At 37.4% G+C, this 25,212-nt stretch overlaps 1 protein-coding gene across 7 annotated transcripts in view; it reads left to right on the forward strand.

Annotated features, from left to right (window-relative positions):
- The window catches only part of LOC149580118 (1,4-dihydroxy-2-naphthoyl-CoA thioesterase 1-like), a 216,101-nt gene extending 194,974 nt beyond the window's left edge, over positions 1–21,127 (forward strand). For 2 of the 7 annotated variants that reach the window (XM_089789327.1, XM_089789332.1), the window contains exons 4-5: positions 1,250–1,482; positions 20,292–21,127. In XM_089789327.1, the coding sequence (XP_089645453.1) occupies positions 1,250–1,482; positions 20,292–20,419 (361 nt within the window). In that variant the 3' untranslated portion in view covers positions 20,420–21,127. Of the gene's footprint in view, positions 1–1,249; positions 1,483–20,291 lie in introns of those variants that run through there. The other 5 variants (XM_089789350.1, XM_089789340.1, XM_089789367.1 and 2 more) reach the window with 3 other exon arrangements.
- The last annotated feature ends 4,085 nt before the right edge of the window (positions 21,128–25,212 follow it).

A 25,212-nucleotide genomic window follows, 5' to 3' on the forward strand; every position in this document is an offset into this window, starting at 1 on the left:
AATCAGGTGGCCAAAAACAATAAAAAAATTCATACTTTTTAAATGTTTTTTCCCTCTTTCTTACTCTTATAACCCCAAAAGGGCTTCCATAACACTCTATTGTGAGAAGAAGAGAGAGATAGAGAGGTAGAAGAGACATAGAGTGTCCTTGTTTTGCAACCAGTTGAAAGGAAGAGGAGAAAAGCTTGCATTTGTGACATTCGAGCTTGCATTTAGATCCTCAAGGAGTTTATAGGAACTCTTCTCAACACTTCCCAAAGAATTTGAAAGAGGTAAGAGTTGATTTTTTAGATTTTGATGATTTTTTTCTCTATGCTTATGGGTTTTTTGGATGAATTTTTTTGTTTGTTTATAAGTTTTTTTTTCTTTAGATCTTCATAAAATACAATGCTTAAATGGTAATATTTGGTCTAAAATGTCTTATTGCAGCAACCTTTACATTTTTCCTTACTCATAATGGCTTTTGGAGGTAAAAAACCCAAGCTCTCTAAAGGCAATAAAAAAGATGAGTGTTGGATGTTCACCATAGACTTTTTGGGTAGAACTAGAACTCAAACAAAATGTCTATTTTGCAAATCCATTAATAGTGGGGGGATAAATAGATTGAAATACCATATTGCTTGCATATGTGGTCATGATATTGAGCCTTGTAGAGCTGCAACTATTGAGGCTCAACATTTTTGTTATGTAGCCTTGGAAAAATATGAATAAAAAAAGGAATTAAAAAAAAATAATTAAAAGAGTTAGCTCAGATTGGTTCTAGTTCCCTTCCACGCTTATTTGAAAATTTTTCTGAGTCAGTAGGTTATGTTGGAGAAGGTTCTTCCCTTCCCCCCTATCATCCTACTGCTTCTGCTAGTCATACTTCTTCTACATCCATTACTTGCACCGCTATTGGTGTTGCAACTGCTACCCCTTCTAGTAGTACTAGCTTTACCTTTTGTCCTAGAGTTAGAAAATCTAGGTTGGACAATTTTTTTGTACCGCGTTCCACTCCTAGTGCACAACCCTCACTTGAGAGCTTGGGCTGGAATAGGGAGATACATGAAGCTGGAATAAGAGCAATTTGCAAGTTTTGGTTTTTCTGCAGCATACCATTTATAGCAGCCAATTACTTCAACTTCATTTATATTTGATTGTTTTACATTTTAAACTTTTAAGTTTTAAATTTTAAATTCAATTTCATACTTTTAACTTGATGTTGAAAATTTGAAATATGTTAATTAAAATGTTTTTATAAATGTAACAGGACTCCTTATTGGCAGGGGATGATTGACACAGTTTCCATATGTGGTGCGGGGTTCAAAGCCCCCATTGAAGATGAGTTGAGTGGCCCCCTCTTACTAGATATGGTTGAGGAGATGAAACTTGAGTTGGAGGACCGTAAAAAGATTTGGAGCCAAAAGGGGTGTACCATTATGACGGATGGATGGATAGATAGGAGGAATAGGAGCCTCCTAAATTTTCTTGTTTCTAGAGTAGGTAATTCATCATCCACCACTTCTTGAAATCTAAAATTTAATGTATTATTGAATAACGAAAATTTTGTTTTATTGACTATTGATTCTTGAATGATAATTATTTTGTTTAATTTTCACTTTCAGGATCCACCATGTTTTTGAGGTCTATAGATGCTTCCACACATGTGAAAAATGCAAAATTCTTATGTGAGGCTATTGAGGAGGTCATAAGGGAGGTGCGAGAAGAGAATGTTGTCCAATTGGTGACTGATAATGCAACTAATTATGTTGCTACAAGTAAAATTTTAACTTCTAACTTTCTAAGTTCTACTTCTAAAAAATTTGTTTTAGTTTTTCATTAAATTTTGAAAATTAAAAGTTTTTAAATACATCAAAAATTCTCTTTATTTACTAACTAATTTAAAATTGCTGTAGGAAAACTTTTGATGGAGAGACACCCAAAAATCTTTTGGACTCCATGTGTGGCCCATTGCATCGACCTCATGTTAGAGGATATTGGCAAGCTTGTATGGGTGAAATCATGTGTTACCAAGGCCAAAAATCTTTGTAAGTTCATCTATAATCATGCCTTGGTCCTCAGCACTATGAGGCAATACACGAAGGGAAAGGAGTTGGCTCGTCCTGGTATCACAAGATTTGCCTCTAATTTTATCACACTAAAATCCTTGTTGAGTTCAAGGTTAGCTTTGAGGTGCATGTTTGTTGGTCCAAAATGGAGTTGCTCCTCTTTTGCCACCAGCCCTACAGGGATAGATGCAACAAAATGCATTTATGATGATGAAAGTTTTTGGGAGCCGTGTTTGAAGATTGTGGAGGTAATTTAAATTTTAAAAGCTTAAGTCTTAAAATTTTATAAATTAATTTATCTCATACATATTTTTGTTTTATTTTCATTGTGCAACTTTGCAAAGTTTCATCATTCACTAAATTGTTTTTCTATTTAATTGTTTTGTAGATCACTGAGCCCCTTGTAGCCCTTTTATGAGTTGCTAATGGCGAGAAGCCCTCTATGACCTACATTTACGAGGGCACGAGCATGGATAGGGTCAAGGAGGCGCTATTAAGGCCAAATATGTACGAGTTGAGGAAACCTATGGTCCTATTTGGGACATAATTGATAGGAGATGGCAAAATCAGCTTCATAAGCCCATCCATGCAACAACCTATTACCTCAATCCAGCATACTGTTTCCGTGAAGATTTCAAGGCAAATGAGGAGGTTTTTAGTGGCCTATACACTGTGATATCGAAGATGGCCACTAATGCCACAGATATATTGCTTGAGATGGATGTCTACAATAATGCATCAGGGCCCATTTTTTCAAGTCAAATTTGCAAAGAAGGTTGTACAAAATTGCAGCTTAAGCCTTATACAATCTAGTTTCTAAATTTCTAGCTTTAAACTTTAAAGTTCAAATTTTGAAATGAGAATTATATTTTTTTCTTTTCCTTTTTTCAAAATTCAAATAGATGGTGGCAAATGTTTGGGCTTTCAAAAACCTTTAGCAAATCGCCATCCACATTTTGAGCCAACCAAGTAGTGCTTCTGGATGTGAGCGCAACTGGAGCATGTTCGAGCACACCCACTCGAAGAGGTGTAACAAGTTGTTTATGGAGAAAATGAATAGGCTAGTCTTTGTGCATTACAACCTGCGCATTAGGACCAAGGAGATTTTGGATAGTGACACCTCTCCGATTACTCTAGAGGAGGTTGATTCAAAGTCTGAGTGGATCACTAAGGCTACTTATCCTGTGTTTGATGATGAGGACCTATAGTGGGTTGACCAGGCAGATAGAGAGGGCCAGGTTGAGGCTATGGCTATGGCAGCAGAGGACCAAAGAGCTCTAGTTGTTCCTAGTGGCACCTCACAGGCATTGGCAGAGCCAGAGACTACAGTTGATCCTAGTGGCACCTCAGAGGCATTGGCAGAACCAGAGACTACAATTGATCCTAGAGATACCTCACAAGCTGATGCTATGGCTAATCAGTCATCCAAGACCTACCTTAGACACCTTACTAAGAGGCATTTTATAGATTATATTGAGCCTGAGGTTGAGGTTGAGGTTGAGGTTGAGGATGAGGATGAGGATGAGGATGAGGACTTCGACTACGAGCCATAACTATAGTCTTGTTTTAACTTTTTGTTTAACTTAATATATGATTAAAATTTGGAACATTTGATGATGACTATTGATTCATTGAATATTGATGTGTTGGATTTCATAATACATAATACATATACATTTTGATGGGTTGCATGGATTTATCATTTTATATATGATTCTATGTTTTACTTTTATAATATTTCCTTCAGCTACTGTTTAAACTTTAATTACTAGTAATATAGTATTTAGCAATTTACCTTTGTAGTATTGTACTTATGTAATCGATGTATGTTTGACTTTTAACTTTAAGTATATGCATTATAATCAAATTATCTTCTATTTAATGATGTTATGTGTCTTTAAGCTTTATTCAATAATGGGTGCATGGAATGTTCTTTAAATCCTAAAAAATCTCAAAATTTCGAGGTTTTTTCACTTTGCCAAGTCACTGCCGAGTCATTTCTAAGTCCGAGCCGGGTCATGAGTCAAGTTACCCTTGCCAAGTCCGAGCCGGGTCTCAGTCATGTTACTTTGGTTTAGACAACAAAATTTCATGACAGAGTTCAATGTGAGGCTTGAATTATTTCTCCTGGTGCCTGATGTCTTTCAAATGTGGCTATAGCAGCACTATTTGGGTGATTTTTCATCAATTCTTGGGCTTCCAGTAATCAAACTTCATTATCTAGGTCTGATACGATTTCCATGACATGTTTCAGTTTCATGCTATAAAATCAAGGCAAGAAAATTGTAGTTTAGAGTTGCAATTTTTTGTTGTCAGTATTGCATCATTATAATCAATTCATTGACCAAATAATATCAGAATATACAAAAGGGCTCAAAGCAAACAACACTCAGGTCAAAGTTACAAATTTGAAAACATACCCTACATTTTCAGCCTTATGTCCAGCTGTGATATGTCAGACCTGGCTAGTGCATGTGCTAGAAGGATGATGTGTGGGGCAGCAAGAAAAGGGCATGGGGTTTTATGCAAGTAGAGTTTCATAGAGAAAAAGGAATCTGTGCCAAAGAGGCACAGTGTGTGGGACACTGCAGCTGCCTAACATATTAGCAAAATGGGCATGCTGTAGTAGGGAAAAATCTGCAAGAAACTAAACAGAGAGATTAGCAATAACCTGTTTAATAAAAAACAAGAATTAACCAAACCTAGCCCTACAAACAATAGAATGAGAAGCATTACTGTCAGAAATCAAACAAACAAATGAATGCATGTAAAATGACAAACACTCCAAGCTTCTGTTGCTTCTCTTTGCTTTGTTGGGATGTGACACTCAGTTGTGAGAAAATGATAAAATGATATTGGTTGATTGCAAACGATTGTGAATACAAATTGACAAAGGTTCGATACTTGAATGTTTGATGAAAATGTGAGGAATGAAGGTTGCTTATATACAAATCTAGGGTTAAATGAACGATCAAAGATTAATCAGAGAAAATCATGATCAGAAGACCAGGAGAGATGAGACTGAAGAAAGAATTAGTAATTTTCAATTTCGAACTTGAATAACAGAAGATAAAATCTGAAGATATTTTCAATTTTGGGGGAGATAAAGTTTCCAAAAACTGAAATAAAAACTTTTTTTTTTTTCTGATGTTGAAGAATATATGAATTTTAGAAAAGTGATTTACCAAATTTGTGAGGATTTTTTTTTTTTAGAGGATTTAATCGAATTAAAACTCAATTAAATGAGAAATGTAGAATTATAGCGAAAGTAGAAGAAATTGAATTAAATTTGGGAGTTAATTTAATTAGGAGGAATAAATTAGCTATTTTAAATAATTAATAATTATTTAAACTATAGGACTTTAGAAATTGAGCGTAATTAACTAATAACATTCAATTAACTAAAGGTGATTAATTAAACAACATTAATCATTTAATTTATATTTTGGGAATGATTAAATGATGCAAAGATTGGATTTTGGAAGAACGCAGATGATTAATTAATGTTTAAAGAACCATTAATTTAAAGAGGAATAATTAGTGCATTAAATGTGAACTCGCAAGTCTATCCATTTTTGGGTGTTAAGTTTTCACGTAATCACAATAGGAGGGTTCTAATCAGCCAAGCTTGCACTTACGAAACTATAAACTATGTTTTGCCTAACGCAAGATTGCACCAACAAGGATTCTTTGTCATGACATACCCAAAATGCATCTAACCCGCAATTTATTTTTCCCATACGTGTACCCAAATCCTTGTACTCAAGCCAAATCTTGAACCCAAATCAGTAAATTAGAGAAAACTTTATTTGGCAAACAAGCTTTTTCTTAATGCCTTAAGGAAATTGACAACCTTGAAGTTGAATTTTGGCACTTTGTTCCATTTCTTTTGTCAGATACAACTACTTAGTGCTGCCATTGTTCATGTAGAACCTAGAGCATATAATCTGCCTATTCAAAGTGAAGGTTTTTAACTCCATATTTGAACTTATTGCATTTTGTGCTTCCAACAATCCAAATCTCATAGCTGCTTAACTTTATAATGCCAATTCAAAAAATAGTTGGAGCATTAAATTTGGTATATGAGAAAGGAGTTAGAAATTAATAGTGTAACACTGGTGCTTGGGTACATTGGGAAGAGTTTCCAGAACAAGGGAGAGTGTGTGGGGGGCAAGGGGTTATTCTATACTATACATATAGAACTTGAAATGCTAGTTATGAAATCATGTTCCAAGATAATATACCAAACTGAAATACTTGAACATAGCTGAATTGCAACACAAACAAGAACCATTAAACATTCAACATAGTGACATAGTACATACCCAATAGTAAGAATCAAAATAGAAATTCAAGTACCCATATTGGCAGCGGCATGGTCACAAAATGGTGGAAGTGGGGGTACTCAGGTTCTCAAAGTACTTGGTGCAATGACATATCAAGGACAGGTACTTCAAGGTCTTTTGGGGGTGCAAGTCCCTAGGTTTCTTTGGAAATTAACCTCTTTAAATGCCCTGTTTTTTCTGTCTTAGAATTGTGGATTTCCTCCACAAATAATGTTTGGGACACTTAAAGTCTCATTTTTTATAAGCCTTTTTTTCGGTGTTTACTGTACAGGGTAAGATATAACGCAGAACAAATACTTTATTCATATATGCGATATGCTTATTACAATAACTCCAATGATTACAATGATGATCCAAAGTCCATTTTGGATGGTGTACAAATACCTTCCTGAAGGGGTGACTCAACCGTCACGCACTCATTTGGATACTATTCTACCCATCAACTACACTATAAAATTTACCGACAACATCATCCCCCCCAAAAAGAAAAGTCGTCTCCGGATGACAATTACAAAATATTCGAGACAGATTAACAAAATAGAACACACTAATTGTGACTAACTATAACAGGAGAGGTCTTTTTCTATCACATCACATTCACATTTCTTCCATGCTTGCAACAAACTGGTCTCCAAAACACGTTGCATTTGTAACCTCCGCTAACAAATACTGTCACCCTAGCCACGCTGACCTTGATAGCCACCTGTGCCGCCTTCTCTGCTTCAACTCTTGGGTACGCTGAGCAAAGTGTCGCTCTACTGCCTCTAGCTGGATGATCCGCTCTTCCCGAGTTCTCTATGCATCCACCAGGATAGCCTCACATCCAACACTTACTCCAAAGTGCCTCAAAGCGTATCACCCCTCTTAAAAGGCTTGCTCCAGTGCTCTCTCCACCTCTAGCAAACAGACACTCCATGCCTACAGTGGCTCCAAGTCTCATCAACTGGTCACACTTCCCACGACTGATAATTGAACTGACTGGGGGTCTAGGGGGCATCGCCCCCAGCAGAGTCGAGGGGCAGCAAATTAGCACTCTCAAACCCACATAAAAGTCCATGGAACACACCATTTTTGTGATTTTTTTCCAGTCCCACACTATTTATGCCAACCACTTATGTTTTCTTCATTATCTGTTTATGTCTGTCCCTCCAGTACCAAACCTTTTCCATTCTCAACTATTTTGATCTATCGTTTTCTTTTTCTTTTTTCCTTATAGAAAACCTCCTATCACCCTTCTGTGTTTGAACGGTGGTCATCTCTTGTATCTAAACCGGTGTAAGATATTCTGTTGGTTGTTCAGTTTGTATGGAGGTGTTCCAACACTCCTTTTAGGCCGTACGGCTTTGTTACGACTTTTAGTAATCGTACGGAATGCCTTCTTGTCTTCTCATGTAGTCATACTTATGATCCTTTGGTCGTACAATAGACACTTCTTTCTCTACAGCCGTATGGCCATACTGTGCCTATCTCCTCCCTTTCCTAAGCTTGTCGTATGGCGTGCATGCAATTTGCTTCCTACTAGGCCCGTACACTATGTATGGATTCGATTGGGTCTCTGTTGGGTCTGTACGACATACCTTGTTGGCACTTCGAAGGTTGTATACAATCTTTGCCTTGTCTATATGATCTATACAATGTTGCCCCACACGTTGATCTCCTACCAAGACTTTTGATTGTCGTACGGTCCTTAGTAATCTTCCCTTGCTTTTTTTCTGTACGGGTCGTACACCGTACGGTGTTTAAGTTTCATTCTCCTCCTTTCGTATGGCTATATGGTGGTTGCTTGGCTGCACAAATCCTCTTTTTATGATCCGTACGGGCTCTATTAATGATCCATGTCTATATGCTTTGACTCCTAGTGATTTCTGTACAAGTCGTACGACATTTGTCTTCTATGTTCGTACGATCGTACGGTGTCTTCTTCCAAAAGAATAAAAACACAACGTACAGTTTGTTTACTGCTTTTTGACATACTGTTCAATTGAATGTTATCTTTCTCTATGATGTTTCTGATGGTTGTACGATTTTGAGATGATCCTTTTGACTACTGTTCTCCTATTTATATCTTATTACGCCTATCAACTTAAAAATAAACAGATCTATTTTACACTTAATTTACATATATACATTAATATTCCTTATTTACTCTCAGTTGTTTGTCCACGGAGGTGCGTTATTTCTTTCATGATAGACTTTCAGCTTCGACCCATTCACTACATCAGCAACTTCCTTCCCGTTGAGTGTCCATAATTTTATTGCTTTGTTATCGCCCACTTCATGGATTTTATATGGCCCAACCCACTTTAGTTTAAATTTACCTGGTTTGATCTCGTTGTGCCTCTTATACTTCAAAACTAACTAACCCGGTTGAAACTTATTTAATTATAAATGCTTGTTATGTCATGTCTTACACTTGTTCTGTGTAACATTCGTGGCACGTTGTGCCCACAATCATCACTCATCAAGTTTATTTAAATTATACAATCTCTCCCTTGTACTTTCCATATCGCTCAGTTTGTTCTTGAAACTCGATATCATGAATTTTATCAGTCACCACTCCTTGCCGTCAATCACTGTATTCTTGATTCTAGAACCTTCACTCTATACTACTGAAGTTTTTATTAAGCCCTTCCTCTTTGTTTCCTGTGCAGACCGTATGATGTGTTTTCCTTGTTGTCGTCACCTTTCTACTATATCTATGGTGTGGTGTAGCCTTTTCTTTCTGCATGGTCCATTCACAGTCTACCATACGGTGGAATCTTTCGTTTTGCTAGGTTCATACTATATGTTCTTCCCTTCAGCTTCAGCCATAATTGCCTTTCCTTCTTCAGCTTCTTTGTATTCCTTCGGATATTCATTTTCCTCTCCCTTCTCACTTTCGTCGACCCTTAACATGTTACAGCTCGGAAAGAGCTCGTAATCCTCCATTTGCCAGTGGAATAGGCCATTTACCGAGTCTAAGTCGTCATCATTCGACCCTCCTAACCGTAGGACTCCTTCCTCATCCGGTTCCATTTGCTTTTTTCCTTTGTCATCACTCTCGCCTTCATCTTTTGAGCTTGACGACGCTGCCTCTTCCCCTACCATTTGTGTATGCAAGTCAATTATGAATCTTCTGCCTCTGCTCTCTATGGATAGGGTGTTCCGTTTCCAATCATGTTTTACCTTTGCTTGCACCAACCACCCCCATCCAAGGATGGCGTCATACCCTCTTCTCTTTAGTGAGATGATCACAAAATCTAGTAAAAATGGTTGTGTCCCAATCGTTACTAGTTGTGCCATCAAAGTTCCCAACGGTTTTATCCCATGCTGATCTGCCGTGAGTAATTGGAAAGTAGGTGGCCACAGTGTGGGTTATTCTAGCTTTTTCCTAATATCTTCTGGTAGCACGTTCATGCTTGATCCTCCGTCTACAATTGTATCTGTCAGTACAGTGCCCAAAATGCCCATCTCAACTACTATCGGATGCCTTCCTGTCATAAGTGTTAGTAGCATTGGGTTTTCTGCTGTTGTTCCATTACTATCCCTTCCTGTTTCCTCTGTCACTCGCGGGGGCGGTGTCATATTCATAATAGTCGTTCGCAATTGTGGCATCGTGAGAAGAACGTCATTTAATTTAATAGGAAATTTTGTTTGCATTATTTGTCTCATCATGTTTTGTTCCACTAAGTTCCTTTTTGAAGTTTCTGCAGTGTCTTTTACTTGTGATTTCCTTGTTTTCATCTGCCTTTCTAGCTCTATTCGTTCTTTTTGTAGCCTCTCCTTCTCTTCTTCTGCATCAGGGTATTTTTCTTTCTTCGCCTGCTCCCGTGTGACTGCCAGGACCTTCGCATCACATGTTTCAATGCTTAATAGATTTATGCCTTGCTTTGGGCATTTTGAATCTTCATGGTCCCCGAACCACACCATCTGCATAGTAGTTTTCCCGTCTCCTTCGTAGTACAATCTCTAGCGAATGGCCCCAGAGATTGCACGCATAGCATTGAATCATCGGCCATCTGCTCGCGTCGTACTGTATTCGATTTCGGCCTCCATTGTTACTGTTGTTATTGCCACCCCTTCCACATCTATTATTGTTGCGATATCCTCCCGAAGTTGCATCGTTGTTTGTGTTATTTTCGGTGGACACTTCCTATGTTAGTAACACCTACTGATGTCCTTTTGATTTCATGTTAAACGGACACTCCTTTAGGGAATATCCCACAACCTGTCAGATGTTAGAAAATTGTTTCTTCAGGCATGAGCCCTTTGTATGGCCATCTTCTTTACAATCGGTGCACCACAGTTCTCCCTTCATTGTGTTTGGATTCTTTTTCAAATTCTTAAATTCTTTCATCATTCTGAGCATATCTTTCGATAATGCTTGAACCTTCTTGTTCGATTCGTCAACACTACTGCTACTTTCAAATGATGAATCGTCTAAATTCGACAACTTATGCTTTTTCTTCTTACTTGTCTTTTGTTCTCTTTCCAAATCCATTGTGCAATTATACGCATCGATGTACAATGTGGGTGATCCAATCTTCATCTTCTTTTTCAGAGCCAGCCGCAACCCCTCCACAAACCATTGTTTCTTCAATCCGTCCGTCGATTGACTTTCCATCTTCCCAACTAGCTCTTTCAACCATCTGGCATAGGCCCAGATTGTTTCATTCTTTCCTTGCTTGGTGTTGTATATTTTTGCTACAATTTCATTATCATCTTGTAGCAGTCAAAACTCTGCTATGAATTCCTTTCTGACCTCCACCCTTGTAGTTAGTTTCTGAGGGTCTGTGTCTGAAAACCAATCAATTGCCACACCCCGTAGGGTTGTTGGGAACTGTTTGACCCAATCGTCCTTGTCCATCACGCCATTTACTGTCCATATGGTTTCGCACATCTTGCAATGTCTGACTGGATCTATTGTACCATCACCATTAAATTTCGGTAATTTTATTTGGGACCTTCCATCGCTACTTTCTTTTGATTCTTAGGTACCGTGCTATCTGAGCACCCACGCTGTTTTGGACAACACCCGCGCTATTTTGCATACCCGTACTGTTCTATACTACCATGCTACTTCAGACAACTGTCCTACTTCTGAAAATCGCGTTACTTGGTGAAAAAAGATCTTCCTCAAGCGAAGTTGTTCAATTCTCTTCCTATATCCTTTCGTCGGGTGTATCAGGAACGAAGAGTTCACTCCACGCTCATGCTCCCTCAGCACTTCGAGCTGTGTGAGTTGCTTCCCTTCTGTTTGGCTGCTCTACCCTCGGCGTATATAGGTTAATGAACTCCTCCCTTGTTTCTTTCACCAAATTCAATCACTGTCGAGTCTCCTCCAGCAATTCTCAGTACTCCTCAGCCTACTAGGTGAGTGCACTCCCTCCATCTGTGCCCCTTCACCCCCTCAATGTCCATCAGCAATCTGCTAAAGCTTTTGTCTGCGCTCTGCCTGCTGTGCTAAAATTAAAACTTCTTGTGTTGTGTTGGTGTTTTAAAACTACTAAGCAACAAAATGCTCAATACCAAGATGAAATTACTCACACAATCTAAAGACTAGCCAATTCTTATTAACAATTGTATGTGTAAACCATTTGGACCCAACTTTAATAAAACCAAGGGTGGTTTTCTACTCTTCAGGCTCTGCAAAACTAGGGTGGGTATACCTAGGGATGATTCAAGACTGGGAAACACTATATGAGGATTATTTTAGTTTCATTCTAATTCTCACCTCAAATCCTCAAATACATGCATAATTCATAACAATTTGCTAAACACATCCCATATAACAGATCTGGCCAAAATTCTTCTATAGATCTACAGGTGTTCTGAGTAATAGTGGCTAATTGAAGCTAAAACATTCCATGCAAACAAGTACTGGCTAACTTTGAAGATCTACAGGAAATAAAAGTAAAATTGATTATAATTCTACATTTGAAAACCATTTATGATACATTTCTCTTCCAACTGAATCAATTTGACTAGTGCCTAATCCGTTGGGGTTTAGAGTCTACTACAAATCCTTAGATCTAATTAGTTGCCTTAAAAAAAATGTTATCAGCAATTCTTATCAAAATTCATCATTCAAAAATCCTTTCCACTACTATAGCAACATTATGAAATTCATCAAAGCTTTTACTTAATCCATTGAACTAATAGCAGTGATGAACAAATATACAACCTAACTGGATTGCATTCAATTGCATAAGCCTTTACTCATACAATATCAAGATAACCAAGTAATCAAAAGGAGACAAAATTCAGAAAGAACTGATATGGGGACAGCTCATAATTTGTATTCATTTTCTTTGAAAATTGTATACATTTACAGTAAACTCAAAATGACTGTAGGAGGAAACATAGGGATCATTCTATTATTCATGTATTCTCAGAAACTAACAGAGAAAATACATCACAAACTTGCTCCAAACAATGGACCAAAACAAGACCAAGTATATCACTTAGAAAAAATAGAATTCGGACCCTTTCTCTAGCCCTGGAATCTCACTTATATAGTGTGAGATGCAACAAGCTTCAGGCTAAGAGAAATTGACAGGTGTCCTTTACAAGAAATATTTACCATTCTTTTTGGTGGGTCAGCTTCTGTCACATCTTCTAATGTTGCTGAGTTGGCTATTAATCTGATTCCTCTTCGTATGCAACTACCAAATTAGCCAACGATGAAGTTTGTTTTGATGATGGCACATTAACCTCCACTTGTAGGTTTTCACCATCTTTATCCTGTATGGTAGGAACAACATCTACCTTTTCCCCTTCTTTACTTGTATCGGCATCCTATGGGCCCGGGCCTGCAACTAAAGGTGACTGATTATCTTTGTCTTCTTCTTCTAGTCGGGCTTGTGTAGTGACAGTGTCAATGATTTGGATCTCTTCACCCTGCACCTCATCACTGTCAGTTTCGTCTTCATCAAACTGTTCACCAGGAGCGATTTCTGCCATCCACTTGTCAAACAATGTATCATCTGGCCAATTGAATTGCAAAATATCCTTCTATCTATTTAATATATACTCAGCCTCATTATCAATATCAACGAATTCTTGTTTTAAAGAATCAAAGAATATTTGGGCCTTCACCATTTCTTTTGTCGTGGTAGCCCACCATACATGCCCTGTTTCATTTATGACTTGATTCATTCTTAAACAGAATAAATCATCAAGTTCCTTTGCCCATTCATATTTGTTTTTCAAATGATTTTTCTTATCTAGGGCACGAGGAAACAAACTGAATTTTTGGCTCTTGTACTTGTTCAAGTAGCCTATTATTATTCTTTGTAAACGAATCCTTTTATTGTCAAAATCAGCAAGATCAGAAACAATGTCAAAGGTTTTTTCAATTTGATCATGAGAATTATTTATAAAAGATAAACACAAAAATGTCATTGCTTTCTCCCTTCTTACCCATTTATTCACAGTAGGCTTTAGAGCCTCATCATTGGTTTTCAACTCCTCCTAGACACTGATCACCCTAGCCAACTGATCATGGATTAGTGGCCATTCAACTTTATCCCCCAAATATGTGAGAGTTTTTTGTAGTTTATCTTCATATTTTGACTCCAACTCTACATGTAAGGCCCACAGTTTACCCTTTTCTTCTTCAAACTCCTCAGCAGTGTAGTATTGTGTACTTTGGGGTGTATTTGGTATTTCTATGAGGGGGGTGGATTTGAAGGGTTCAACTGGGGGGTGAGGGTATGTTATTCTTGGCCTAGTGGATTTTTCCAATAGCTTGTTCTCAAGCTCAATTCTCTTTTTTACCTCTTTATTGTAAGCATCCACCACTATTTCATACTTGCTCTGCAACTCAGTTATTTCCTTTTCTTCCCTCTCTGCAGTAGCCAAGGCAAATTGAGAATAATTCACATTCATGTGGGTTGCCTGCACATGTGAGGTATCAACAACTCTTCTCACAATGATACTCCCTGTTAATCCCGAATCATCAGGCTGTGATGGAGCAGCCCTAGATCCTCTTCTTAATGACCACATAACAAGAGCAGCTTGGTCATTACTGAATGCAGTTCCCAAGAACTCCTTTTTATTTGGATCTTGCAATCCCAAATTATTTGATACAGAATTAAAAATCAAGGCATCAGCAATGTCCCAATTGGGCAATAACAAAATGTTTGCATCTTTTACCATCTATCTCCCCTCTTCAGGGGTTATATTCTGGAACTCTTGTATCATTTGTTCCTTTATTTGATTCTGAATGGAGGCTTCATCCATTTTTGGATGCTCTACTTTCATATTTTTACATCTTTCCTCAAAAATGTTCATGTTTGCCCTCCAAGCAAATTGATGGAAAGCCCTAGACCTTACAAAACCGTCATTAGACAAAAATTGTTGACTGGCTTGTTCCAAAACAAGGTCTAATTCCCTTCCGCTGAAATCTGCTATAGTTAACTCAAAACTTGGCACAAGAGGCTCCTGGGGGTTCCCTTCATCAATCTCTGCCTGGGTAACAAAAACTCCCCCTTGTGATCCAATTTGTTCAATTTGCTCATCAGTGAGCTGCTCCTCCTCAATTCTCATAGGGGTTTGGGAAGGTGAGTAACTTTCATTATGTGGTTCCTCTTCCCTTATTATCTTTCTTCTCTTAGGAGAGGGTTCAAATGGCCTTTCTTCAAAAACAGCACTAGTAGATTCAACTATCTGTTTTCCTTTATTCACAATGGGCCTTTGATCCTGAATGACAGTATATCCTGTCCTCCTTTGCACAACCAATGGGCCTGCCCCTATATTGGGAGTGAAACCCAATCTTCTCATCATTTCCCTGGCTTTATTTGGAAAAAAATTAATGAAATGTTGCTTCTTCTCATTCATTACCTCCATTATTTCGGGGAATGTACTCATAAGCTTATTTATTCTATCTGCAGTAGTTACAGCATTACTAAGAGGGTTGTAACCTTTGTCAAAACAATTAATAAAATCCAAAACTTTTGAATAGACTCTCCATTTTTCTTTCTTTGTTTCTTGCTCCTGCAAAGAGTACTCATTCCTTATTACATCTTCAAGGAAATAAAATTCATGCTCAACTGGACGAAGTTTGATCCTATGCCTAAGGGCCGAATTAAAGAAACCTTTTGCATCACAAAAACGAGTGAGATACTGCCATTTTATATTGCTCCAAAAATTTGTAGAGGAAGACCCACCCTTCCTTGGTTATTACAAACTGGTGGGCTATTGTGCAAGTGGAAAAATTGATACTGTTCCCCTTTTGTGCAAAAAGCCTTCTTCCACTCCTCCCAACTGCCACAAAAATTCAGCCACTCCTACCTTTAAGGGCACCTGGTAAGGTAGTACATGAGGTGTTCCCTTGAATCCATAAATTCTGATAACAATTGAAACTGAATATGGGATAACATCTCCCCAATTATGTGAAACTTTCAAATTATGGGTTTTGTCCATAGGCCTAATTAGGTGCATTAGTGCCTTAGGAATTCTGGGATTGTCACTCAATATGAGGCATCTCAGTTTGGAGGCAAAGTGCCTGTCAAATCTAACGAAACTAGCATTTTCTGCTTCCCCAATCATATCTGCACTCCATAAGTGTTTCCCCCCCTTGTTCTCTGTTCAGAACCATTTCTTTACCAAAGTATGTAGCCCCCTTAAACAGAAACATGTGCATCAACAGGAAATATTGGCCCCAAACCTTCTCCACCTTGCCCTTAGCAATCCCCACCAATCCATTGTGAATCTCATCGGCCAGGTAAGAAGCAAAATCAAAAATTATTTCTACACCGAATGAGGAGATTTGAGTGATCATATACATGAAGCTCACAGGGATAAAATCTTCTTCACCCTCTCCAAAAACCCTGCACAGGGTCCTGTATATCTCTACTGCCTTGGCATTGAAGCATGATTTCTTGAAAGGTTCTTTAGAGGATGATGTTTTTGTTGGTAGGTTTCCAATTCTGCCAATGTGGGCCTTCAATGCACCTTGTCTAACTACATCCTTCTTTGACATATATTATTTTTCTAAATCTACCAAATCAATGGGCACATGATACCTAGTGAGAGGTCCCAAACGGAAAACTTCCCTAATCTCTTCTGGACTGATGGTGATTAGAATTTCACCATCTACTCTTCTGACTACCCTAGTGGCTTGATCATAACTTTTTGCCACGGCCTCAAGGAGGTCATAATCCATAAACACACTAGGAACAACTAGCTTTCCCAGGTCGAAATTCCTTATATTGGCATGTGGGGCATACAATTTCCTTTCTGCAAACCATTTCTTGAACAAATTTAAACCGGTTTGCGAGGTTTGAGCATCCTAGACCTAATTACCCTTATCATATAATCCATTAGCCATCCTCAACCTAGGGTTTAATGAGGTCAACTTTTTAACTTACACTGTCTCTACAGTAGACTCAGGCAGCAACTCAAGCAAGTCATCATGTACATTTCTATCCAGGTAATTTACTTGACCTGAAAATCCCTTCTTCGGAGGCATCTTTGATTATGTTTTACAGAACTGAAAAACCCACAGAGATTACAACAGGATTACTTACTTGAATTTCGTCCTCGTTTTCCTCTGTATTCCTGCAACCTTTCCGTGAACAAACTGCTTCACAAACTTGCCAAACTCCAGAACGATCTTCTTCAGTAATTGCTTCTGCTCAAGAATAGCTCGAAATCTTTGTTTGCGTAAGGTGAAACTGATAAAATCTTCCATATTATACTCTGTTTTTCCTCACATGCGAAGCTTTCATGTCTAATTAATACACAGAGTGGCACCACCTTCTGCGTTTAAATCTGTGCCGTCGATCTTTAAAAATCCTACGATCATGGGATATGGAGAAAAACAACTTGGCGTCGCACTTGACAAGTTGGCCAGTCAATCCAATGAAAACTGCCCACGTACACAGCTCCTTCCTTGATGGCACTTCTGTCTGGACCCACTGGCGATTGAGGACACGTGTCAACAGGTCGCTACTTCGCTATACATAAAAAAACGAGCACCTTGCCATAGCGAAGCAGCGACAGCCATCGATTTGATCTTGATCTTGTGGATGATATATTACTGTACTGCCTGAACAGACAGTGGTGGGCCCGCTTGTCTCTACCTCACTATACATATCGTCCGAGAAACTTTTCATGGCAAGACAGCGACGCCCGTTGATCTAAGATTAAATCAAAGGTGGAGAAACTGCATCAAGTACTCTGAAGAATGGTGGGTCCCATACTCGCTATGTCGCATAGCTTAAACAACTTGCAACTTTCCATAGCGAGATAGCAAGGACTGTTGATTCTGCTTTGATCTGACAATCAGGATCTCTTGTACGCTGTATAAATGGGGCGTGGGTCCAAGGTATTGATGACGTAGGAAATTATGCACTGCTGGCACCCAACAAGACCTTACTTTAATCCTAGTCACTATCCACGTTACTTGAGGTCCCACTGGCTGTTGATTTCACGGCGCCTCGCTATTTCGCTAACGGCGAGATGTCAAATTTTTTCGATAGTGAGGTAGCGAGCTCCGATGACTTGAATAAAACTCGGCGCCGTGAAATACAAGGACCCATCAAATCGTTATTGCTCCTACCAATTGCTTCTGACAATAGCAGTTATTACTTGTCATGCCACTTGGACAAACCATGGTTACCGAGAAATTTCGAGGCCACCATGTCTTTAATTTTACGGCGCCTCGCTACTTCGCTAACGGCGAGATGCTCATTTTTTCTGATAGTGAGGTATTGGAAAAATCCTCATTTCGGCGCCGACTTCTGTTAGGTCCCTTTTCCTGTTCTGATAGTACTTGCAAGGTGTACGTGATTACAAATTCAACCAGAAAATAAATCTCCGAGTGCCATATCTTCATTTTTCGATCCTGTTTTTTAAACTTTCTGGCACTTCGCCACTTCGCTATACATAAAGAGTGCTTGTGTTCTTATAGCGAGGAAATGACAACAGTAGATTTATTCAAATCAGACGGTGAGGAAATTGAGAGAAAAGATAACTTGGGGGCGTGGAAGATAAAAGGAAATAGAATATTCTCTCAAATTGATTTTTCAAACTTTTCGTGCCTAAAAATCTATGAATGGAATGAAATGTAGGGTTTTCACAAAAAATTTCAAAGGCTAACAAAAAGATGACTTAGCTAGAAACCCTACTCACCATTAATGGATACAATCTGAATTTTCTATTCCTGGACAAAGGAATTTTATCATGCGAAAATTCAGACCAACATGTACGTATTTCATCTGTCTTTTACCTTGTTCCTATCTTTGTTAAGCAAATTCAGCATTAATCTTCATAACATTCCTTCATTCTAGGTTTGTCTGGCAACGGTGCCAAATGTTTACCGTACAGGGTAAAAGAATACTTAACACATGTAGTATAGTAAGATATAACGCAGAACGGATACTTTATTCATATATGCAATATGCTTATTACAATAACTACAATGATTACAACAATGATCCAAAGTCCATTTTGGATGGTGTACATATACCTTTTTGAAGGGGTGATCAACCATCACGTGCCCGTTCGGATAGTATTCTACCCGTCGGCTACACTATAGAATTTACTAACAACATTAGGTACTTAGTCTTGTTTTTGGTAAGCCTTTATTTGAGTTTCTTTATAGGCTAATTTCACATGAATCGTTAACCTAGGTGCTTCAATTATGCAAAAACCACATATTTTAGATATCCCAAAAAAATGGAGTTAAATCCAACTGAATGAAATTGGTCGTAATTTGATTCTTTGTGTTGTGCTTGGATGGAAGTGAAAAATATATAATAAAATGTTGGATGGAAATGCAAATAATGGGATGTAATTGCAATTTTTTTCTCTATTGTGTTCCACACAGATGATAATGTCAAAAGTTTCCTTTACAAACCCTATTCAGGATGGATATTCGATGGATAATTGATGGTAAGTTGTGAATTCTGTTTATGAATACTCTAATTCTTGCATACATCTTAGCTCCATTGCTTTGAAAGGTGTCAGTAATGCTTCATATGTTCTGAAAATTGGTGTGAAATATGTTTTCTTTGTTAGCCTTGGCATCTTATAAATGGAATTGTGATTATAGCTTTGACACTGCTCACTATACTCTTGAGTGATCTATTGCCTTAGAAAAATTGTATCCAACCTCAGCTTTGTGCGGGGGAAACTAAATCCTAGTGAAAATTCTGTTTATATATCTCTTTGGCATTCCTTTCTTCATAGGTTGTGAGTTCAACATTCACTGTCCAGATGTAAACTATCTTGATTTAGACTTTTTATGGTTGTAACAATTTTTCAAAGCATATGTTAAACCATTTCAACAAAATATTCTGCAGAGGACTGTTAGCATTCACATTTTCAAGTGTGTTGCAAGATTTTCAGAGACATTCTTTTATTGTCTATCCTAACCATTCTTTTACGCATACCATTATACTGAGGACATATTAGCTTGTAGATTGTACTTTCATAAAATTTTATAATTTGACTCTTAGCAACTCAATTCTACCGTATTCACTCCTATTTATATCAAATGATAAATCAACTGAGTCTATGACGCATTTGCAAGTAGGCTTGTATTTAGCTCCTTAAATTTTTCTTGTTCTATTTAGGAATGCAATATCATGGCAGAGGCAAGATGGAATCTCCATCTCCTTTTTTTCTTTTAGACTGATTTATTTCTTATAATCAGTTCATTAAACATCATTTAGTATCTTGATTTTTCTAACATGTTTGTTCCTATAATTTGTTTCTGCTTTATGGAGCTAATTCAATAAAGACTAGATAATTCTACACTCTTGAGAAATATCTGTATTATACATGCGCAATCGAGTTATTGCTTGTGTGGAATATTTAATGTTTGCTTAGGCTGACCTTAACTTTGTTATGCTCTGTATTGGGAGTAAATAAAGTCCTTCAACTTTGTTGGCTGTCATTTGCAAAACAGGTTTGGGAAGTGAAATTTACTTCTGCAACAAGTTCATCAAAAGGACTACCCAAGCAAGAGTCTTCTCGAACATCGGAGCCGGAACTGATTGCAGTGTCAAAGTTAATAGCTACTGTATTACCTTCTAAGCCTGGTGCAAAATTTCAGGATGACAAAGCAATTCGCTCTAGATTTTAGGTATATGCTTCATATTTGTGAATTGTGCATCAGAAAATTGTACACTTCTCTAAGAACTTTCCTTTTTTTTCAAATTAAGTACATAATGTTATTTTTACTAGGTCCTTGCAAGAAGTATCTTAATATGTTCCTTTAAATAATCTGGATCTGTATTGCAAAGGTTATAATGTCTCGTATAAGCTATGTTCCCTTGTTGACATACAACTTTGATCATTAAGTCTCTGCTGCCACATTTTGATTCACAAGGTTCTTTGCTAATGCCTACTATGACATTCTTGATTTACAAGCCATTTTTTACAGTGACAAATTCCTAATAATGGAATTTAACTACACATTAACTCTATTTCCCCTATTGGTCATTCTTGAGTTTTCCATGACTTCAGATACTTGTGAACCCATTTTAAGTCTTGATTGATGAATTTCAATCAAAATTACAAGTCAAAATTACAAATCAAGTTATTGTATTTACAAATCAAAATGTATCAAGTTTAAGGAGTTCTGATTGTGTACTTATTCCCTGAATAAATGGTTCCCATGATGTTGGGAGACCTTTTAGAGCTATTAATGCTAACTCTTTACTGTCAATTTGATTTCCAATAGTTGAAAGTTGGTCTCTCAATTCAATAATTCTCATAAAGAATGTAGTGCTAGATTCTCCATTATTCATTTTCACATGGTGAAGTTGTCTTTTCAATGCAAGGATTTTGTTAGTGTTGTTTCTTTCATATATATTTTCAAGAGACTTGAACATTTGATATGCAGTATCACATTTTGACAAAATAAGAACTATATGATCCCTAACTGCATCCACAATTATTTTCATAGCCTTTTCATTGCTCTTGATCCATTGAGTTTTCCTAGGATCATTCTCTGGCTCAGATGTGTTTCCTTTCACAAATGAATCTAGTTTATTTTCTCTCAATATCATCATAACTCTAAGCTTCCATGATACGAAGTTTGTTGCTCCTCTAAGACAATCCTCAAATCTGATAACACTTGACATTATGAAGAATGGAATATAATTATATTTTCAAGAGATAATATATATTTTGAGTATTTTGAATTCTCAAGTCTAATTGGATCTTCCTTAGCAAGCCTCAGATACCATGTTGAAGTGATTAGATCTATTGCAGATTTAGACTCTGCATATCTTTTCAATTTCTTGACTCTTGAATAATATGCTTATTGATTGATGTTTCTCTTTTGCAGGCTATTATTAGAATGAGGATAATATTCCTCAGATATAGAAAAGATACCGAAACAATATAATTGAGCTATGGTTATTGTACTTACAAATCAGAACATATCTATCATTAGACTGATCATACTCCAAAAGGCTTTCACTAATTGATTTTGGTGTTCCTCTAGGTCCAACCGGATCTGATATATATATGAGTAAACTAAAAATAGAGGGGACAGGTCCATTCATTATCATGTCCCTTAAATAGTGCCAATTGATTACTTTAAACAAAGCCTGATAACTATTGAGGGTTTACACAATAATTTGCAATGACAAATGTGAATGGTTGGTACCATAACCAATGATCTGTATAAGTACTGATATCACACTTGATCTGATGAGAATCTCAGCACTATTGATCATATCTTGATCGAAATTATATTTGGAACATAATCAATGATGATCTGCAATGGTAAATGTCTAACAAACGTGCAGATCAATATTATACTTCAAACTAATATATGATAATTCAATCTGATTTATGAATGATAATTAGTTTTTAAAATAGGATCAATACAATGATATTATTTCAAGCATTTACATATGCATGTATATATATATTAATATACACAATGTATATTGATAGATATACATGCATACAATTATATCATAGTATTGATAATTATCATTCATTATCATCTGACCAAAACTATCTTTTTCAACAAGGCCATAGGCAATTCTATTGGTCATTTCTTAAATGTGGATGGGGCTACGATTGTAGTGTTCTCTACCTTTTCTTGCATTATGGTTGGCACTGACATGTCTACGTCCCTTTTGAGGGATGTGCTTCTCTTAGTCAAGGACAGGCCATGGACCCAATCGCTAGATTTTAAGGGCCTTATCTTTCACTGTAGGTGATGCTTTTCAACTAGTCATATGGCTACAGATTGTTCTCTAGCGTTGTAAAGTTGCTTCCACTTTTTGGAAGGGTGCAAATGATGATCATTTGACTAATTGGTCTCTAATTCTTCTTTTTAAGGTCTCTTTACATGCCAATGTTGTCTCCCCTTAGGGTGCTTGTACGATTTTGGTCTCCTTTATCCTGGTGGATTTGTCTCCACCTCTTGTTGATATGTTCCCCAATGGTTGCATGGACCCTTCTTTGAATGTTATCACTCTTGATATACTCTAGCCTATGGCTATTGAGACTCAATATTGCCAGCACTTTGCTCCTATTGTTGGTATAGATTCACTCTCTTTGAGGGTTCCACCACCTACTCTAGCCTATGATTGTGGAGGTTCAATATTTTCAGCACTCTATTTTTGGTTTTGGTGTTTATTCTTTCTTTGAGGATTATACCACCTTCCCTTTGTGGCATGTACTCTTTTGAATGCATCACTTAGATAATTGTCCATTAGCAAAGGAAGAATCACTCTACAATCTCTCATTCTCCTCTACTTTGTCATGGGTGAGTTGTCTACCCACTCTTAGTGTGGGTTTCTAGTTGTGTTGTTAGTTTGTTCTCATTGGTCAATTCTTGACCTTTCTGTGGTTTTGTAAGGGACACCTACCGTCTTCTTTTTTCCTTTATCATTAAAAACATGAACTAGGTGTTTATTCTTTCTTTGAGGATTACACCACCTTCCCTTTGTGGCATGTACTCTTTTGAATGCATCACTTAGATAATTGTCCATTGGCAAAGGAAGAATCACTCTACAATCTCTCATTCTCCTCTACTTTGTCATGGGTGAGTTGTCTACCCACTCTTAGTGTGGGTTTCTAGTTGTGTTAGTTTTTTCTCATTGGTCGATTCTTGACCTTTCTGTGGTTTTGTAAGGGACACCTACCTTCTTCTTTTTTCCTTTATCATCAAAAACATGAACTAGTTGTTGCTTAGTAAGCAATTAAGCCTTGTCAAACCACAAACACAACTACACTCGACAACTTTCAAAATGGCAAGAGCCTCCATTAAGTTATTCATATGAAGGTCCTTATAAACACAAAACATAAATTGAATATCACTAGAACTATCGTGACCAACTATACCAATGCCAACATTCTCGAAATTCCCTTGTGTCAAACCATCGATATTAATTTTTAAACTCCTTGAGGAGTGTTACAACAACTATCCTAGTTGATCCTTCATAAAGATGTTTGCATCCACTTCGCATGACTTGACTAACATACGTTTGAGCACCCCCTTGAAGAGGAAAATGAGATGGTTGCAATAATATCCCCAAGATCCATACCTCCAGACTAGTCAAACTTTGCCAAGACAATCTCACAAAAAGAATAAATAATTTTCCATCACTAGTGTTAAACAACCATTCTAGCATCCTAAAGAATTCTTTGGATCTTGTCCAACCAAATATGCCAAATGATAAAGGTAGGACCAAGAGCCTAGACATCCTGAAGAAAAAAGGTTCTAACAAAGATTTTACCCTAATGGGCCCAAAAATCAATTAAAGAGGAGACATGCCATCAAGTTTGACACCAAACACATCACTAAAAATGTTAGATCTTGACTAAGGAGCACTAAAAGAAAAGATGAGTAGTAGACTCCTCACTTTTGCAACATAAGGCACACATCAAGGGACCTTGGAAGCTCCACTTGAACTAATATTCCAAGTAAGACATTGATTTTGAATCACTAGCCACATGAAAAATTACATTTGGGCCAAGAAATTTTATTCCAAAATTGTTTCCACCAAGGGACCTTTATACCTCCGAACAATTGTTTATTAATCTCCAAGCACCTTGCAAAAATAGAGTATTTGCTAGACAAGTCATTGAATATTTGGCCCTGTCAAGGAGTTGCACTCCCAAGAAGCAAGAATTTGGGCTAGCTTGTTTTGATCCTCCACCAAACCACATGGTAGCCACATAGAAGAATCCTTCCATCGATATTTTACAACAAAGCCTAAATTTTGGGAAGTCTTATAATGCACAACCATATCCCAACCAGCTATTGTTAAACAATCATATAGGGGTTTAGATGTCAATACATGGAAAGGAGAGGAGGATTACCATCCCAACAATCCATCGAAAAATAGCTTTGAAGACCATATTGCAAAATCAAGAAAAAGGTCACTCATAACTAGTTGAGCCCCCACTTTTAGAGTGTCCCAAGTCATAGCACCCTTGCCCTCTAAAGGATAATGAGAAATGTCGAAAAGGTCAACTCCCTTTAAATAGTAATGTGTGAGAATACAAGAGATTTTTGGGGATGGGACATTCATACATCATATTGGTGACTAGAGAGGGATACAAGCAAGGATCATATTCTCAATCTCAAGATGAGGTGAGTTGTCAACAAAGAGAGTAGAATAATATTGAATAGCCTCACAAGACAAAGCTTGCAAAGATGACAACTAAATTTCTTTGACTAAAGAGGATATACAACTCATATTCTGATGAGCTTTCACTAATTTATGGAAAAGAGTTGTGTTCCTATCCCCTTCTTGAAGCTAGTCAACCCTGGCCTTCTGCTTCCAAAAAATGTCCATCCTAAGTTCCCACTTCTCTAAGTCCTTGATACCCTAGGGTTCGACTCTGCCCAAATT

This window comes from Cupressus sempervirens, chromosome 1 (assembly GCF_028749045.1).
Source record: "Cupressus sempervirens isolate cs-2001-9-10 chromosome 1, ASM2874904v1, whole genome shotgun sequence".
NCBI classification, from domain to species: Eukaryota; Viridiplantae; Streptophyta; class Pinopsida; order Cupressales; family Cupressaceae; genus Cupressus; species Cupressus sempervirens.